The sequence below is a fragment of the Nerophis ophidion genome, linkage group LG05, assembly GCF_033978795.1.
Source record: "Nerophis ophidion isolate RoL-2023_Sa linkage group LG05, RoL_Noph_v1.0, whole genome shotgun sequence".
Lineage (NCBI taxonomy): Eukaryota > Metazoa > Chordata > Actinopteri > Syngnathiformes > Syngnathidae > Nerophis > Nerophis ophidion.
Window position 1 is genome coordinate 72445870 of NC_084615.1, and position 20246 is coordinate 72466115.

At 41.6% G+C, this 20246-nt stretch overlaps 1 protein-coding gene across 4 annotated transcripts in view; it reads right to left on the bottom strand.

Moving 5' to 3' along the window:
- unc5a (unc-5 netrin receptor A) overlaps nt 1–20246 on the bottom strand; it is a 618101-nt gene that overhangs the window by 11800 nt on the left and 586055 nt on the right. For all 4 annotated transcript variants that reach the window (XR_009806956.1, XM_061901967.1, XM_061901966.1 and 1 more), the window contains 3 exons: nt 20136–20246; nt 762–926; nt 499–677 (listed from right to left, as the gene is read on the bottom strand). The exon at nt 20136–20246 is cut by the window's right edge and continues 39 nt beyond it. Coding sequence is in view for 3 of the 4 variants with exons in the window: in XM_061901967.1 (XP_061757951.1) it covers nt 499–677; nt 762–926; nt 20136–20246 (455 nt within the window). In the remaining variant the exon portion in view is untranslated. The remainder of the gene's footprint in view (nt 1–498; nt 678–761; nt 927–20135) is intronic.

The window sequence follows — 20246 nt, forward strand, 5'->3', positions numbered from 1 at the left end:
ATATATATATATATATATATATATATATATATACATCATACGTATATATATATATATATATTAAAACCAACATAAAAAGCGGGTAATGGCTCAACAAAGAAATATTCACCAACAATTCTGCCTTCGAAAAGTTTGAAATTGGAAAGATATGCTTAACATTATTTCTAACATTTGGTTATGCAATATCTTTATCAATTTATTTAAATATGGGTAAAAAATATATATTTAAAATATTTTACAACACAGTTTTGCATATAAATATGTATGTTTTTAGGTGATGAGAGTCAATGTCTCCTTCAAATATACTCTATTTAGATGAGGCTGAATGACATAATTCATTATTGGTAATTACAGCCAAATTCTTACATTGTGGAGCGAGTGCAGGGTTAAGATTCCTAACCAAAAGTTCATGTGGCTACAAACCAGGTCAGACTGCACGACCGAGAGGCTTTGTGCTGCCATGAGCAGTCGTCAGTTAAACACTTTTGTGTTCTTTACCTCTCCAACTTGAGCCTTTGTGCTAGCATTCTCCAGTCAGCTCCGTTGGGACACGGGGCGTCCAGGCTGCTGCAGATCTTCTGCCTTATGAGGTACGGGATCTGGAAGGCGCTGGGCCCTGCTAGAGCGGTGGCATTACTGTCCATTAACAGGAACTCAGAGTCCACTGCTCGGGTGTCCTGTTTGGCACAAAAAGAAGATCGAGAAACACCCAGAGATGATGAACTCAAAATGGTAGAGGGGAAAGAGCGGATGGATGTTACCTTGGCGATGTTGAAGTCGAGGGTGAAGCTCTGTCCTTCGCCCTCCACCTGCCACACGCACAGCTGGCAGGTGAGCTCACAGGTGCTGAGGCTGAGGCGCTCCAGAGTGAACGTGCAGTGCAAGTACCGCTGGGAACCGTTCCAGATGTGGTAGAACGGGATCTCCTGCAGGCGGAGAGCATAAACAGGCAACACGGTCAGAACAACTTGATCCAAACAAGGCCTCCTCCCTCTAAAACGAACACAGCGTCATTAATTAGAACAGGACGACCTGACATTGTGGAGGGAATACCACGATTACAACATGAAGAGGGAGAAAGGCTTCTGAGCTTAGATCAGACATGTTAAAAATGTGGAATAAAGCAGTGCACAATTTACCAGAGGCCACTTGTCACCTAAACTACGAAGCAGCCATGCTGATAAAAAGGACTGCAATGATACAGTGGTACCTCACTTTTTGTATGATCCGGTTTTCTAAATTTTACCCGAACCCCCGTTTTCATTTACTTTTGGGATTATTGCACGGCCCAAACATTGCTTGCAACAAACTGTCATCACTGAGTATCAATGAGTGCGCGTAAACAAAGAATCTCATGCCTTGGTGATTCAGTCTGTGTTTTGTTTTTTTTAATGTTTAATGTTCAATTGCAAAATAAGCTACAATAAGGCCAAATAAAGTTGTATGTATAAGCACATGGATAAAGAAGGTGAGAAATACTGTTGAATTCAAGGAAGGGCTTGGAGCAAAACACAAAGTTGCCATCCTTGTGGCTCTTCCTTCCCCACCGCCCACTATATATACAAACCCCATTTCCATATAAGTTGGGAAATTGTGTTAGATGCAAATATAAACGGAATACAATGATTTGCAAATCCTTTTCAACACATATTCAATTGAATGCGCTACAAAGACAAGATATTTGATGTTCAAACTCTAAAACGTTATTTTTTTTTTGCATATAATAATTGACTTAGAATTCAATGGCTGCAACACGTGCCAAAGTAGTTGGGAAAGGGCATGTTCACCACTGTGTTACATCACCTTTTCTTTTAACAACACTCAATAAACGTTTGGGAACTGAGGAAACTAATTGTTGAAGCTTTGAAAGTGGAATTCTTTCCCATTCTTGTTTTATGTAGAGCTTCAGTCGTTCAACAGTCCGGGGTCTCGGCTGTCGTATTTTACGTTTCATAATGCGCCACACATTTTCAATGGGAGACAGGTCTGGACTGCAGGCGGGCCAGGAAAGTACGCGCACTCTTTTTTTACGAACCCACGCTGTTGTAACACTTGTCTTGCTGAAATAAGCAGGGGCTTCCATGATAACGTTGCTTGGATGACAAAATATATTGCTCCAAAACCTGTATGGACCTTTCAACATTAATGGTGCCTTCACAGATGTGTAAGTTATCCATGCCTTGGGCACTAATGCACTTCCTTACCATCACAGATGCTTTGCACCTATAACAATCCAAATGGTTATTTTCCTCTTTGTTCCGGAGGACACCACGTCCTCTGTTTCCAAATATGATTTGAAATATGGACTCGTCAGACCACAGAACACTTTTCCACTTTGCATCAGTCCATCTTAGGTGAGCTCGGGCCCAGCCAAGCCGGCGGCGTTTCAGAATATTGTTGATAAATGGGTTTGGCTTTGCATAGTAAAGTTTTAACTTGCACTTACAAATGTAGCGACCAACTGTAGTTACTGACAGTGGTTTAATGAAGTGTTCCTGAACCCATGTGGTGATATCCTTTACACACTGATGTCAGTTTTTAATGCAGTACCGCCTGAGGGGTCAAAAGTCCTTAATATCATCGCTTACGTGCAGTGATTTCTCCAGATTCTCAGAACTTTTTGATGATTTTACGGACCGTAGATGGTAAAATCCCTAAAGTCCTTGCAATAGCTCGTTGAGAAATGTTGTTCTAAAACTGTTCGACAATTTGCTTAAAAAGTGGTGACCCTCACCCCATCCTTGTTTGTGAATTACTTAGCATTTCATGGAAGCTGCTTTTATACCCAATCATGGCACCCACCTGATCCCAATTAGCCTGCACACCTGTGGGATGTTCCATATAAGTGTTTGATGAGCATTCCTCAACTTTATCAGTATTTATTGCCACCTTTCCCAACTTCTTTGTCACGTGGTGCTGGCATCAAATTCTAAAGTTAATGACTATTTGAATAAAAAAAAAAAAGGTTTATCAGTTTGAACATCAAATATGTTAGGTTGGTAGAATGGCTGTGCCAGCAACTTGAGGGTTGCAGGTTCGAGTCCCGCTTGTGCCATCCTAGTTACTGCCGTTGTGTCCTTGGGCAAGACACTTTACCCACCTGCTCCCAGTGCCACCCACAGTGGTTTAAATGTAACTTAGATATTGGGTTTTACTATGTAAAGCGCTTTGAGACAGTTGAGAAAAAGCGCTATATAAATATAATTCACATGTTGTCTTTGTAGCATATTCAACTGAATATGGGTTGAAAATGATTTACAAATCATTGTATTCCGTTTATATTTACATCTAACACAATTTATCAACTCATATGGAAACGGGGTTTGTATATATATATATATATATATATATATATATATATATATGTATATGTATATATATATATTTTGTTGATATATACAGTATATATATATATATATGTATATATATATATATATACATATATATATATATATACTGTATATATCAACAAAATGGTTTGCCTGAGAACTGGACAGGACAGATTTCAATAACAACAACAAACATGTTTTCTATTTAGGCTGTGCCGCCGTAGTTTGTGGACCCGTGCTCCATAGTAGACAAAAGTATTGAGCAAGAAATTTCAATGTTTAGAGTTGGTGACCACTTTGTGTTCACTCTCCTACAATATTTTGAATCATGTCTGATGATTATTTGTGATGGATTACAGACACGAGATTTACTTTAATTAATTTGTAGTGATTTGCAATTAAAAGCGGTTCATTCATTAATTTGAATGTGAAATACAATGCTAAGAAAATGTTTTGAGTCTATGAGTGATTTAATCATTTATTTCTGAATCATTGTTGCGTTATTATTATTATTATTATTGTTCCAATACTTTTGTCCCTCCAGTGCACGAACAGGGAGCAGCTTCTGCTGCAAAGTCCCTACTTAACCGGCGTGCTTTTCCTAGAATGTATTCAAGGCTCATGATTTCGACATCTTTCTCTCCGTTGCTCCATATTCATGCCTCATACGCATATATCCCCCCCGAGATAAATGGGAACAAAAAGAAAGAAAAAAATCAGGGCACTCTAAACTCATCCTTTAACAGCTGGCAAGAACCAAAGCTGGGCTGCAGTACCTTTAGTGACCAAACAGGGGCACTGTTACCCAGCCAGACAGATGGTGCAGGTGAACCTTACAAAAGCCTTCAGGGGGGGGACTAAAGGCCTTTTTTTTGACTGCACTGCTGTGCAACCCTTCCAAATAAGCAGGTTGAGTCCAGAGGAAGCTTTTGTTCTGTGTACAATGTTACCGCTGCGCTTGCTTGGCACAACTTCGGCATTCTCCGCAGGGACACGGTGCTGCTACAAGTTACCGGCCAGGGCATTTTCTAGTCCTCTTTGAAGAAGCCTTACTGGACCGCAGTGCAGTGCAAGTGGACAGCGTCCAGGATCCAGGCTGTGGGCTCCCAGATATTTATTTCTCTTCCATATTTCATGTAAGCTCCCTTTGAGGACACAGCAGCCAGGATATAATCAATCAGCTCGCAGTGCCGGGTTACTGCACACGACCCAGCTCTAATGTGCAGCGAGTACACACACCTTACACGTCAGTGAGCAACAGTGTAGTCGCTCTAAGCCGCACACAGCAACACAACTCCCTCAACTTTCACAAAGTTGGGCCGTACTAAGAGGATAATGTTTTTTTTAGATTTGACAGTAGTTTGCTGACAGTAGCCGAAGCCTAACCGGAAAAAAAAACGCTTTATTTAAACACGCTGTTTGTAATATTCTGTTCCGATCACACACATTCGGGTCAAAATTTAATTCCGATCGAGACGGGTGGTTTATGCCGATAGTCATTCGGATAGCACTGCATGAAAACACATCTTCCGAAATTCGGTTTAAAATAATGCTTTGATGCTAAATTTAATATTCTCGGAATGAAGGGAGGGCTTCACGGTGGCAGAGGGGTTAGTGCGTCTGCCTCACAATACAAAGTTCCTGCAGTCCTGGGTTCAAATCCAGGCTCGGGATCTTTCTGTGTGGAGTTTGCATGTTCTCCCCGTGAATGCGTGGGTTCCCTCCGGGTACTCCGGCTTCCTCCCACCTCCAAAGACATGCACCTGGGGATAGGTTGATTGGCAACACTAAATTGACCCTAGTGTGTGAATGTGAGTGTGAATGTTGTCTGTCTATCTGTGTTGGCCCTGCGACGAGGTGGCGACTTGTCCAGGGTGTACCCCGCCTTCTGCCCGATTGTAGCTGAGATAGGCGCCAGCGACCCCAAAAAGGGAATAAGTAGAAAATGGATGGAAAATGGATGGAATGAAGGGATTGTCTTGTCCCCCATTCGACGTGTACAGACGTAGGGTTATATGCTGTCGAATTGGTTGCTTGAAAACGAGACGAGCAAAAACAAAAGTGTGGTGTGGAGTGTCATGTCTCCATGTGACAATAAAAGGGATCCAGTTGTTGTCTTAACAAGCTGTTTTATTCACGACTCTACAGCTACTTCAAGTGCTAACTGCTAGCCTCAAACACGTGCAGAGAATGTTGTAACATAAAGACGCGCCACAACCACAAAATGATTCCTGAGCGTGGCCACCGCTGCTGCTCACTGCTCCCCTCAACTCCCAGGGGGTGGAACAAGGGGATGGGTCAAAGGCAGAGGGTAATTTCACCATACCTCGTGTGTGTGCGACAATCATGGTACTTTAAGTTTAACCCGACAAAAGGCACTGGACAGTTTCATTTCGAAAAGAGAGGTAAAACAAAAGTAGTAAAGGAAAAAATTATAAATGAATACCGGGATAACGTCGGACAAGCAGAAATGCACAAATCCATGTTAACAGTACAAGTCTAATGTTTCTTCGGCACCTGCAGTGAGCGAACTCGTCCAAAAGACGGCGCCATAGCACAAGCAATAACAAACCTTTCTTATTACGGTATATTGTGCGCATGTCAAAGTAAAGTATTCCGGTTTAAGGTGTGATGCATGAAAATTCATGCCGTAATAGGATCATTTTTTTCAGAGGCTATGTAGACAGGAACAGTCTAATCCAAATTATGATCAGATTAAATACATTTTGCCCATGTACACCTGGCTATTTTTAACGAGTTTCAGTTTTTATGTTTGGTGGTTAACTATTTTTTTATATTCATATGACAATTGAATGTTTCAAAATGGTACCAATTATTTATTATGCGATAATATGTTTTGAAATCTTAATAAATAGAAGAACAAACTCTAAACAAGAAGCTAAACTTCGGGTTTTAAGAGTAAAAAGACTAAAAGACCAACCTCCTGAGAGAGCATGTCCCAAATTCCAAGCTGCTGTTTTGAGGCATGTTAAAAAAAATGCACTTTGTGACTTCAATAATAAATATGGCAGTGTCATGTTGGCATTTTTTTCCCATAACTTGAGTTGATTTATTTTGGAAAACCTTGTTACATTGTTTAATGCATCCAGCGGGGCATCACAACAAAATTAGGCATAATAAAGTGTTAATTCCACGACTGTATATATCAGTATAGGTTGATATCGGTATCGGTAATTAACAATTGGACAATATCGGAATATTGAATATTGGCAAAAAAGCCATTATCGGACATCTCTATGGATAATACTTTGTCTCCGGTACAGAGTGTACAGCGAACATTTATATTGCTGTCTTTAACGGACAGAAACTCAAAATAATGACTGTATTTCTGTATTGGTGTCGCACATGCTGAAAACATGACTTGTCGCTTATGTGACGTCACTTTCCATGACCGCAAGAAGAAATAAAATATATTTTACATTTATCTTATCTTTATTAACTATCTTTATTCATCTTTTATCTTTAAAATATCTTGCGATTTCCTATCCAGGAGATGGCAAAAAGCCGCTGCCTGACCAGGGCTAACCAAATCTGCAGAGACTCCTCCCACCCCCACCAAGGACTGTTTTCACTGCTGGACCTGCAGAACCTCCAATTTCTGTAACAGCTTCTTCCCTCAGGCCGTAAGACTCTTGAACGCATCATAATTATCCCCTCAATTCCCCCCCAAAATGGATTAACTCGCTGGAATATAAAGACGATATAACATACATCCATAAACGTGGATGCATATGCAAAAGTGCAATATATTTATCTGTACAGTAATCTATTCATTTATATCTGCACCTTATTGCTTTTTTATCCCGCACTAACATGAGCTAATGCAACAAAATGTTGTTCTTATCTGTACTGTAAAGATCAAATTTGAATGTCAATAAAAAGGAAGACTAAGTCTAAGAAATAAAATATGTTTTTACAAGGGAAAACAAAAAATAAAACAAAATAAAATAGTAACGCAGAGTGATTTGGATTCAATAAACTTTAATCTGACTACTGGTTTGGAAATAGTAACGCGTTAGATTTGTTGTTACTCAGTAACGCTCTGCCGGCATCAGCGATCCGTAGTTAGAGTCTGAGTCTGCAACTAGACGAGACATTAAGTGCATCCCCGGTACTGAAACGCGGCAGTTTTTGATTTTTGTGAATCGGTGCTAAGTAGGACTGTTGGGATTCGATCGGTGCCAAAGAAGTACCGGATTCGGTGCCCATCCCTAGAGATGTCAGAATTGAGTTTATGGATTGCGTAAGTATGAATGTTGTCGTGTTTCTAGTTTGGATTACAAAATGCTTCTTTTCTTAGCGTAACGAGCATCTATTATACGATCTATGGCGAAGCGGGCTCACTTTTTGCCCAACATATACCAAATCTGCATTAATATAGTGACATACTACATGTACAATAGTGTGTATATTATATTTAAAATTAGAGCACATTAAAAACGGAGAATAATGTTGTTTTAAAGCAGGGGTTTCAAACTCAATTTACCTGGGGGCCACTGGATGCAAAAACTGGGTGAGGCTGGGCCGCAAGAAAAGATTTCTAAAAAAAAAATCCAACATGCACTTTTGAATGAATTCACCTTCTATGATTGGCTTTCCCGCCTTAGCAATATACTTGCCAACCGTGCCGGTTTTTCCGGGAGACTCCCAATTTTCAGTGCACCTCCCGACAATCACCTCAACCGACGCACGTAGGGTAGCTGGGGTGGCCGGTGGTGGGTTTTATTGTAGCCGGGGTGTATATTGTAGCCAGGAAGAGTTAGGGCTGCATGGGATTCTAGGTATTCGTTCTGTCGTGTTTTTGTTGTGTTACGATGCAGATCATCTCCCGAAATGTGTTTGTCATTCTTGTTTGGTGTGGGTTCACGGAGTGGCGCATATTTGTAACAGTGTTAAAGTTGTTTATACGACCACCCTCAGTGTGACCTGTATGGCTGTTGATCAACTATGTCTTGCAATCTCATGCGTGTGAATTTAGAAGGCAGATAAAACATACAACTTGGCTTGCACGCTGTTTGTACAGGATGTAGAGGGCGCTAAAGACAGTGCCATCATGGCACACCCGAAATATCGTTGATTGGGTGAAAATTGACAGGAATTCGAGACAATGGAGGCCCTGAAATTCAGGGGACTCCAGGGAAAATTGGGAGTGCTGGCAAGCGCCGTTCATATAAAACTTGCGGGCCGCGCTAATGTTAAATTGTCATATTAAGGTGCGGGCCGCAAAATAACGTCTCACGGGCCGCAATTGGCCCGCATGTTTGAAACCCCTGTTCTAATGGCTTGTGTTTGTACCATAAGGCCAAATTGAGCCAAATCAAACAATTGTAAGTAAATAACTTCATGTTTTGTCGATAAATAAGGTTTAAAACATTAGTTAACGTTACAATTTGTACAAAGTCTGGAACTACATTTGTGTATGTCGCACACGTTACGTGTGTGTACGTGTATGAGGCAGCCGTGTTTGACACTCCAGTCTTCCACTATACACTAATAATAGCTTTAATAATCATTACACGGCTGTAGAGATAACAAGCTGTGAGCATAATGACGTATGTGAAATTGTATTGGCAGTGCCGGTAAATATAATAGATTAAGCTACTGAACATGGACGCTGTTATCTTCGGATAAAAAAAATACATATCGCTATCAAAAATAACTGTTGCGATCCGCTGCTCGGATCTTCACAGATTGTTGTTTTGTTTCCGTTTTTGTATTACTCTCCGACGTTTGACTCCTTAGTTCCTGTTTAGTCTGTCACCATGGTTACATATGATTTTCACCTGCCCGTTGCTTTCGACGCACACCTGTTTCTATTCTGATTACTGCCTTGTATAAGCTCGACCCTTTTCGTTCTTCATTCTCGGATCCTGATTTGCCTTCGTGCAACAGTGACGACTGCTTTAGATGTATATTCTCGCTAGCTTACACGCTACGCCTTAGTTCAGGGGTGCCCATTACGTCGATCGCGAGCTACCAGTCGACCGCGGGGGGTGTGTTAGTCGATCTCGAGCCAGGCTTTTAAAAAAAATAGACCTGAGAATTAGTGATCATCAATCTTCACCAAGACGTCACTTAAATGACATTCACGGTACCGGAGGGTCTTGTGAGATGACGCTGGCTGCTGCAAGATCATTACTATTAAAATATGACCGAGAGGAAGGCGAGAAACACTTTTTATTTCAACAGACTCTCGCGCCGTACCTTCCGTCAAAACTCTAAAGGCCGACTGCACATTTCCTATCTTCACAATAAAAGCCCTGCTTCATGCTGCCTGCGCTAACTAAATACAGAGTCTCGGAAAACTGGCGTGCACAAGTGATCCCTCAGAAAGCTGGCGTGCACATCACTTGTGCACGCCAGCTTTCCGAGACTCTTATTTTGTTAGCGCAGGCAGCATGAAGCAGGGCTTTTATTGTGAAGATAGGAAATGTGCAGTCGGCCTTTAGAGTTTTGATGGAAGGGACAGCGCGAAAGTCTGTTGAAATAAAAAGTGTTTCTCGCCTTCCTCTCTGTCATTTTTTCATAATAATGAACTGGCAACAGCCAGCGTCATCTCACAAGACCCTCGGGTGCCGTGAATGTCAATCAAGCAAGCTATGGAATTTGCCGCCAATGTTTTTCTTGTAAAGTGTATGGAAGCTGGATGAATTAGATGCCAAAAACCAACCACTTTCATGTGGTATTGTACAGAAAGGACAACTTTTTTTCTCCTCCATTTGAAAATGTGGGCGTTATCATCATTACTGTCTGATTCCAATCAATGCAAGTCATCAGAATCAGGTAATACACCAACTTATATTCTTGTCTTCGTGAAAGAAAGACATCTATATGTGTTACACATGCTTGTATTATCATTAAACACATTTAACTTGTTTACAAAAATGTCTCTTTCATAAATAAATAAATATAAATGATATATATAAATGAAGTAGATCCCCTCGAGTTGGTCAATTGAAAAGTAGCTCGCCTGCAGAAAAAGTGTGGGCACCCCTGCCTTAGTTTATTCCTAGCTCTCATGCTAAATGTTTTGTTTTCCCTTTTCGTGCCTTCGTTCCTAGTATTTGTGTTTCCGTTTGTTTTCCTAGCATCCATTCTCGCGCTTTGTGTTTGCCTTTTCTGTTTAGCACCAGTGTTTTGTTTCTAGCCTGTTTTATTACTTTAATAAATCCTTTATCTCTTACCTTTTGCTGTGTTCTTGCCCGACGCATCCTCGGAGTAACAAATCCGGCATCATTATGCCACACAGTCTTCACAATAACCTTTTTATTTATTCACATTTCACTTATTAGCAATGTAACATTTAAAACATAACAAAAATAGTGATACATATCAGAAGCAATGTTGTGATATGATCGGCCAGCTCAGAGCACATTTCTGTAACATTCATTCAATATTGTTTAAAAACATGGCTGCCAAAACATCTTAGCAGGGTGTGAGGTAAATAATTATTCAAAAGTCATTGACTGTCTAATAGGACTGCGAATCTTTGGGTGTCCCACGATCCGATTCAATATCGATTCTTGGGGTCACAATTCGATTCAAAATCAATTTTTTTTTCCAATTCAACACGATTCTCGATTCAAAAACGATTTTTTTCCCGATTCAAAAGGATTGTCTGTTCATTCAATACATTGGAGTTAAGCAGGATCTACCCCAGTCTGCTGACATGCAACAGAGTAGTAGATTTTTGTAAAAAGCTTTTATAATTGTAAAGGACAACATTTTATCAAATGATTGCAAAAATGTAAAATTTGTTTTAACTATTAAACGAACCAAAAATATGACTTATTTGATCTTTTGTGAAAATATTGGACACAGTGTGTTGTCAAGATGCGATGCAAGTGTAAGCCACTGTGACACTATTGTTCTTTATTTTCATTTTTATAAATGTCTAATTATAATGTCAATGAGGGATTTTTAATCACTGCTATGCTGAAATGATAACTAATATTGATACTGTTGTTGATAATAATAATTTTTGTTTCACTACTTTTGGTTTGTTCTGTGTCGTGTTTGTGTCTCCTCTCAATTGCTCTGTTTATTGCAGAGTGTTGCTGGGTCAGGTTTGGTTTTGGAATTGGATTGCATTGTTATGGTATTGCTGTTTATTGTTTTGTTGGATTGATTTAAAAAAAATAATACAAAAAATCGATTTTTTAAAAATGAGAATCGATTCTGAATCGCACAACGTGAGAATCGCGATTCAAATTCGAATCGATTTTTCCCACACCCCTACTGTCTAAAGAAGATAGTTGTTGACGTACCCAACATTATCCACTTTTTTTTTGCAAAAGACATAACGAGACTAACAGTCACAACTGTTTGTTGAAATATAAGCTTTGATTCTTCCTACTTCTTTTCAGATATGATGAAATGTGCAAATGTAACCACAAGATGTTCCTTAAAGTATTTTTTTAAACATGTCTGAAAAAAATTAATCATAGCCATAACCATATTTGTCTTTTATCCGTGCATATTTTTAATGGGTGCATTTTTGATTATATTGTTTTGTTTGCTGAAAGGGAGATGAAAGAACGGCTGACAAGTCTACTGCGGAAGGAGAAATGACCTTTAGTCCTCTGCTGGCACTTTGAATGTGTGTAGCAGTTCTTTTCATACCCCTTCTTTATTTGTTGTAATTTATTTGGACATGAACACCAATCTGCTTTTGCAAAAACATCCCTGTGATAATGATGAAACTCACAATACTACAACTACAATGTCAATATAAACGGACAGATTTCACATCGGCGTTGTGTGTCGACAAAAGTGTTCTAACATGTTGCCATCTTAAATGGACACTATGTATGAAATAATAGCAACACTTGATGATTCTGTTGACTTAGATGGCTCGTCAATATAAATAGATCAACCTAAAGCAGGTTCCACTGTACTACTCTTTTTACCATGTTTGGTCATGATGCGTTTTGTGGTTACGCGCTCCCATAAATCAATAAATAACTTAATTCTGGTCTTTAAATATGAAATTTGTAGGAGCACTTGTTACAGTGTGCATCCATCCATCCATCCATCTTCTTCCGCTTATCCGAGGTCGGGTCGCGGGGGCAACACCCTAAGTAGGGAAACCCAGACTTCCCTTTCCCCAGCCACTTCGTCCAGCTCTTCCCAACGTGTCCTGGGTCTTCCCCGTGGCCTCCTACCGGTTGGACGTGCCCTAAACACCTCCCTAGGGAGGCGTTCGGGTGGCATCCTGACCAGATGCCCGAACCACCTCATCTGGCTCCTCTCGATGTGGAGGAGCAGCGGCTTTACTTTGAGTTCCTCCCAGGATGGCAGAGCTCACCCTATCTCTAAGGGAGAGCCCCGCCACCCGGCGGAGGAAACTCATTTCGGCCGCTTGTACCCGTGATCTTATCCTTTCGGTCATGACCCAAAGCTCATGACCATAGGTGAGGATGGGAACGTAGATCGACCGGTAAATTGAGAGCTTTGCCTTCCGGCTCAGCTCCTTCTTCAACACAACGGATCGATACAACGTCCGCATTACTGAAGACGCCGCACCGATCCGCCTGTCGATCTCACGATCCACTCTTCCCCCACTCGTGAACAAGACTCCTAAGTACTGGAACTCCTCCACTTGGGGCAGGGTCTCCTCCCCAACCCGGAGATGGCACTCCACCCTTTTCCGGGCGAGAACCATGGACTCGGACTTGGAGGTATTGATTCTCATTCCGGTCGCTTCACACTCTGCTGCAAACCGATCCAGTAAGAGCTGAAGATCCCGGTCTGATGAAGCCATCAGGACCACATCATCTGCAAAAAGCAGAGACCTAATCCTGCGGTCACCAAACCGGAACCCCTCAACGCCTTGACTGCGCCTAGAAATTCTGTCCATAAAAGTTATGAACAGAATCGGTGACAAAGGACAGCCTTGGCGGAGTCCAACCCTCACTGGAAATGTGTCCGACTTACTGCCAGCAATGCGGACCAAGCTCTGGCACTGATCATACAGGGAGCGGACCGCCACAATAAGACAGTCCGATACCCCATACTCTCTGAGCACTCCCCACAGGACTTCCCGAGGGACACGGTCGAATGCCTTCTCCAAGTCCACAAAGCACATGTAGACTGGTTGGGCAAACTCCCATGCACCCTCAAGAACCCTGCCGAGAGTATAGAGCTGGTCCACAGTTCCACGACCAGGACGAAAACCACACTGTTCCTCAGTGTGCATGACTGTGGAAAAATACAGTACAGTATGTACCTCATGCATAGTTACATTAAGAGAAGATAACCGTAAACCACGCTATACTGTTGGATGAGCTCAGAGCAATCGGATTTGATAAAACCTCATTAAGCTGGATGCAATCTTACTTGGAGGGGAGGAAACAAGTCGTAGAGGTGAACTGCACCCAGTCCGCCCCCACTCAGTAAGCTGTGGAGTCCCCCAAGGCAGTATATTAGGGCCTTTACTGTTCCTAATATACGTAAACAATGTGAATTGTTCCTGTTAGTGGATGACTCGGCCCTGCTGGTATCCGACAGGGACAAGAGACAGGTGGAAAAAATCCTCAGTGCCGAAGTCTGTAGAATTTGCACCTGGCTCGCTGACAACAAGTTATCCATACATTTGGGTAACATGGAATCCATTCTTTTTGGGTCACGAATCAACCTTAAGAAAGTCAGTGACTTCTCTATTAAAGTGGGTGACATTGTTATCATCAGGAAAGATGAGGTCACCAACCTAGGTTCCATTCTAGAGGCTAATCTTCCCTGTCATAAAATGCCAACCAAGGTAATCGAAAATGTCAACCAACGAACAAGATTTCTTTACATAATCTTCTCTCTGGTCAACAAAAGAACCTTGAATATTCTAGCAGGAACTCTCATTCAACCCTTTCTCGATTACGCTTGCACCTCCTGGCACCCCAGCACCTCAAAAACCCTCAAACCTAGATTTCAAACATCCCAGAACAAGCTAGTTAGGTTACTTTTAGACCTCCACCCCAGATCACACCTCACTCCAACCCACTTCTCCAAAGTGGGCTGGCTCAGGGTGGAGGACAGAGTAAAACCACTTGCACTGAGCTTAGTCGATAAAATTCGCTACACCTCCTTGATACCGAAGTACATGTCAAACTACTTCCTTAACGTAAATGATCGCCATAACCACAACACCAGGGGGAGCTCCACAAACCACATCAAACCTAGATTCTGATCTAACAAAAGTCTTTAACTCATTCTCCTTCTATGCACTCCCAACAGGTGTAAAAGAAAGTGCATCTCTATCCTCCTTCAAAACCGCACTAAAAGTACAACTCCAGGCAACTACCACCCTAGCCTAACACCCTCACCCCACCACATCCCCGGATTTTAAATAATCAAATGTATATACTTGTTCTTACGCTTTCTGAGCTGATTATGTCCCGCTCACTGTACATATCCTACCAAGTGAGACCTACACTGGACTGTAGCCACCACCATTAAGGATAATGATCCTTGCATGCTAAAGAATCTGCTCCCATGAAAGCAACAGTAATAACTAAGCAGTGTAGTGGTCTCATTATCGGGATGGGAAGACTGCTGGAGCTTAAGATAAAAGATCGGAATCAGTACATGGGCAAAATGTATTTAATCTGATCATAACTCAGATCAGAATGTTATTGTGTACATGGACCCTGAAAAAAAGATCAGATTATGACGTGCATTTTTATGCATCACACCTTAAATTGAATTACTTTATTTTGACATGCGGAGCACATACCGTAAACGGAAGTTGAAGAAGAAGAAACAGGGACTTCTGCTGTAAACAAACATGGATCTGTGCATTTCTGCTCGTCCAACATTGTGACATTATTTATTTAGCATTTTTCCTTTCTTTTCACTAGTTTTGTTTTACCTCTCTTTATGAAATGAAGCTCTTCTCTGCCCTCCATGTTGAGATATGTACGGGTATGCACGCCAGTTTTCCGAGACTCTGTATTTAGTTAGCGCAGGCAGCATGAAGCAGGGCTTTTATTGTGAAGATAGGAAATGTGCAGTCAGCCTTTAGAGTTTTGACGGAAGGTACGGCGCGAGAGTCTGTTGAAATAAAAAGTGTTTCTCGCCTTCCTCTCGGTCATATTTTCATAATAATGATCTTGCAGCAGCCAGCGTCATCTCACAAGACCCTCCGGTACCGTGAATGTCATTTAAGTGGTGAAGATTGATGGTCACTAATTTTTAGGTCTACTTTTTTTAAAAGCCTGGCTGGAGATCGACTGACACACCCCCCGCGGTCGACTGGTAGCTCGCGATCGACGTAAGGGGCACCCCTGGCCTAAGGCTACCAATTAGCACTTGAAGTGAATAAAACAGCTCGTTAAAACGACAACTAGATCCCTTCTTTTATTGTTACATGGACACACGACACTCCATACCATACTTTTGTTTTTGCTAGTCTCGGTTTTAGAGCAAAAAACTCAACAGTCTATAGCGTAGGGTTGTACGGTATACCGGTACAAGTATGGTGTCGCGATACTAATGAATCAAAAACAGCACTATACTCTGTTTGAAAAGTACCGGTTCGCCATATCTTTTTTTTTCAAAGGCATAACGACGTGTCATTGTCACGTGGTGTCATTGCTGGTTTTACAAGCAGAGGAGCATGTTCGGCAGCGCACACTCACAGAGTACTTACAAGCAGACAGTGGGTAGACAGAAAAGGGGGAATGGACGCATTGTGGCTTAAAAACTAAAGCTAAAGGGGAAGTTGTAACACTGAAAAACCCTTAGGAAGATGTGCTTTGAAACATGGCTAGCTAGTAAGCGGCTTTGTTTAAGCCACTTCGAAATCACTAATCCTCGCCTCCATGGTGACAAATAAAGTGATTTTTTTTTACTAGTATCATCTCTGCCGGACGAGTCTGGGAGCTATAGGCTGTAATGCCAAGTTTCCACAGGTTTTAAAATTTGTTTTTGGGATCTTTAGAAGACCCTGGCCTGAAGACCGGAGGCTGCGCCCTGAAGAGTAGGGCCATAGCAAGTCAGAGATGTACTGAGGGGCCCCAACATGCAAAACACTGAATGTCAGGACTAAAATCTTAAACTCAATGCGGAATTTAACTGGAAGCCAATGAAGACTGGATAAAACGGGGGTGATGTGGGCTGTTCTGGGTGCACCGGTCAAAAGTCTGGCACCCGCAGTTTGTACAGTCTAAGGCAGGGGTGTCCAAACTTTTTCCACAGAGGGCCGCACACGGAAAAATTTAAGCATGCGGGGACCATTTTGATATTTTTCATTTTCAAACCATAACAAAATATATGGATTTTTTTTTTTTATCCTTAGGGCTCTTGGGGAGCATAGAGGGTCTCAGTCACTAAAATGATAAAAATAAGTCAAATTATTATTATTATTTTTTATTTAATGCTTACAGTAAATCTCTATATCAACTTGAGGTGGATATCAAGTAAAACAAATAAGGTTTTATGCCTTTTCTGTCAAAGACAACTTTGTTTTTTATATTAAAACTGAAATATGCATTATTTAGATAGATAGATAGTACTTTATTGATTCCTTCAGGAGAGTTCCTTTATTTAGCAATTAAAGCCCTCAAAGATCAATAATGCAGGACACCATTGATTTTAATTAATTAATATTTTTGAGAAATCACAGTGAAAAGTTAAATAAAATCCCACTAAATACATTTGAGATCCGAAAGGTTCCCCACTCATAAAGTAATGCATTTTTATTAGTTTTTTTTTTTTACTTTTAACACTTAAATTTCAAGGTCAACTTACGATATATTTGTTGATTTTAACTATTATTTTGTTTGTTTTATGCTCTTTTGTCAACTTTGATGTTTTTATATCCCACCCACACAAATGCAATATTTTTTCTACATAAAACATTTTAAAGTAAAAATTTTCAAGTAATAATTCATTATAACATAGATCTTTTTGTCTTTTTTTTTTTGAGCAATGGAAAAAAAAGAAAATAAACACAAAATCTAAAAAAAAAAAAACTGCCTGCATGGCAGCTTTGTGTCAACATTGCCACTTTTCCTCATTAGATTTCACCTCATTCCACTTTTTTAAAATGTTTTATTTTATATTTTTGCAAAACTATCAATTTTGCAATTTTTGCAGAATGTTTGGCGGGCCGGTAAACAATTAGCTGCGGGCCGCACTTGGACACCCCCGGTCTAAGGTCTCTTTAGCGTTGACTTGTTGAAGAGAGCGAAAAGAGAATTGCAATAGTCAATACGAGACGAAATGAATACATGAATCATTTCGGGATCCGATTTTGACTACAAATTTCTCACTTTAGAAATATTTCTGAGATGATAAAAACAGTTTTTGGTCAGTTGACGGCAGTGACCCTCCAAAGACCTGGACTGATCCAACACAACCCCAAGGTTTCTGAGGCTGCTTTTGAACAGATGCACCCAGAGCACCAAGGGAGTTCTTGATCAGTGGGATCTTTTAATCGGGAACAATTATCAGAGTTTTTGTTTTATTTGAATTCATCCAACCATTCATTTTCTACCGCTTGTCCCTTTTGGGGTCGCGGAGGGTGCTGGAGCCTATCTCAGCTCCATTCGGGCGGAAGGTGGTGTACACCCTGGACAAGTCGCCACCTCATCGCAGGGCCAACACAGCTAGACAGACAACATTCACACTCACATTCACACACTAGGTCCGATTTAGAGTTGCCAACCAACCTATCCCCAGGTGCATGTCTTTAGAGGTGGGAGGAAGCCAGAATACCCACAGAGAACCCACGCAGTCACGGGGAAAACATGCAAACTCGTCACGGAAAGATCCCGAGCCCGGGATTGAACTCAGGACTACTCTGTACCTTTGTGTTGTGAGGCACATGCACTAACCCCACTACCACCACCGTGCTGCCATTGTTTGAATTCATCTGGAGGAAATTTGAGGACAAGCAGTTTTTACCAGTTTTCCATCCGGGCTCCAGTATTCGAGATGCTACCTCAGTAGAAGCATTTAAGTCTCATCATAAAACTAATTTGTATACTCTAGCCTTTAAATAGACCCCCTTTTTAGACGAGTTGAACCGCCATTTCTTTTCTCTTTCTCCTATGTCCCCCCCTCCCTTGTGGTGGGGGTCCGGTCCGGTGGCCATGGATGAAGTACTGGCTGTCCAGAGTCGGGAGCCAGGATGGACCGCTTGCCTGTGTATCGGTTGGGGACATCACTGCGCTGGTGATCAGCCTCCGCTTGGGATGGTTTCCTGCTGGCTCCAATATGGATGGGACTATCGCTACTATATAGATTACAGTTGGTACAAAATGCGGCTGCTAGACTTTTGACAAGAACAAGAAAGTTTGATCACATTACGCCTGTACTGGCTCACCTGCACTGGCTTCCTGTGCACTTAAGATGTGACATTAAGGTTTTACTACTTACGTATAAAATACTACACGGTCTAGCTCCATCCTATCTTGCCGATTGTATATGTCCCGGCAAGAAATCTGCGTTCAAAGGACTCCGGCTTATTAGTGATTCCCAAAGCCCAAAAAAAGTCTGCGAGCTATAGAGCGTTTTCATTTCGGGCTCCAGTACTCTGGAATACCCTCCCGGTAACAGTTCGAGATGCCACCTCAGTAGAAGCATTTAAGTCTCACCTTAAAACTTATTTGTATACTCTAGCCTTTAAATAGACTCCCTTTTGAGACCAGTTGATCTGCCGTTTCTTTACTTTTTCTCCTATGTCCCACTCTCCCTTGTGGAGGGGGTCCGGTCCGATCCGGTGGCCATGTGCTGCTTGCCTGTGTATCGGCTGGGGACATCTCTGCGCTGCTGATCCGCCTCCGCTTGGGATGGTTTCCTGCTGGCTCCGCTGTGAACGGGACTCTCGCTGCTGTGTTGGATCCGCTTTGGACTGGACTCTTGCGACTGTGTTGGATCCATTATGGATTGAACTTTCACATGTTAGACCCGCTCGACATCCATTGCTTTCCTCCTCTCCAAGGTTCTCATAGTCATCATTGTCACCGACGTCCCACTGGGTGTGAGTTTTCCTTGCCCTTATGTGGGCCTACCGAGGATGTCGTAGTGGTTTGTGTTGTGGTTTGTGCAGCCCTTTGAGATACTAGTGATTTAGGGCTATATAAGTAAACATTGATTGTTTGATTGATTGATACTATATTGGATCCACTTTGGACTGGACGCTCACCGTTATGTTAGATCCACTATGGATTGGACTTTCACAATATCATGTTAGACCCGCTCGACATCCATTGCCCACATATGCGGTCCTCTCCAAGGTTTCTCATTATCATTGTCACTGTCACCGACGTCCCACTGGGTGTGAGTTTTTCCTTGCCCTTATGTGGGCTCTGTACTAAGAATGTCGTTGTGGTTTGTGTAGCCCTTTGAGACACTTGTGATTTAGGCCTATATAAATAAACATTGATTGATTGATTAATTCATTTTAAAAACGGGATACGCACACCAGGAATTCAGATAAAAAGTGAAACTGAATCATTGAAGGAGCATAACATCTGCATAGAAAATATTTGTGTCCTAGTGAGCCTTCCCGTAATGATTCAGGGAAAGCATAATACCTTGAAAAGTAAAACTGGGTAAGGAAGCGAAAGTGTTTATGGCCAGTAAGTGTGATTTATGGAATTTAAGGCTAGTGCTATTTTACATAATGTAATGGGAGATAATTTGCATGTTTAAGGTGAAAGCTGCTGGTGTGGATGATAAAGCAGAAACTTCATTTCCTTCAAGTGAGTGACTTGAGTGTTCATTTATGTTGAAGTTGGCACTCCGACTAAACATCCCAGTTGACATTCTGCACATACTACACACCTGGTAGCCGGCGAGCAGCTTGCTCCTCCAGTGGGCTTGGGGCATGTCGTGGATGGACAGACGCAGGTTGTGGTAGCTGTCTTTGAAGAGCAGCACGTGGGGCTCGTCAAT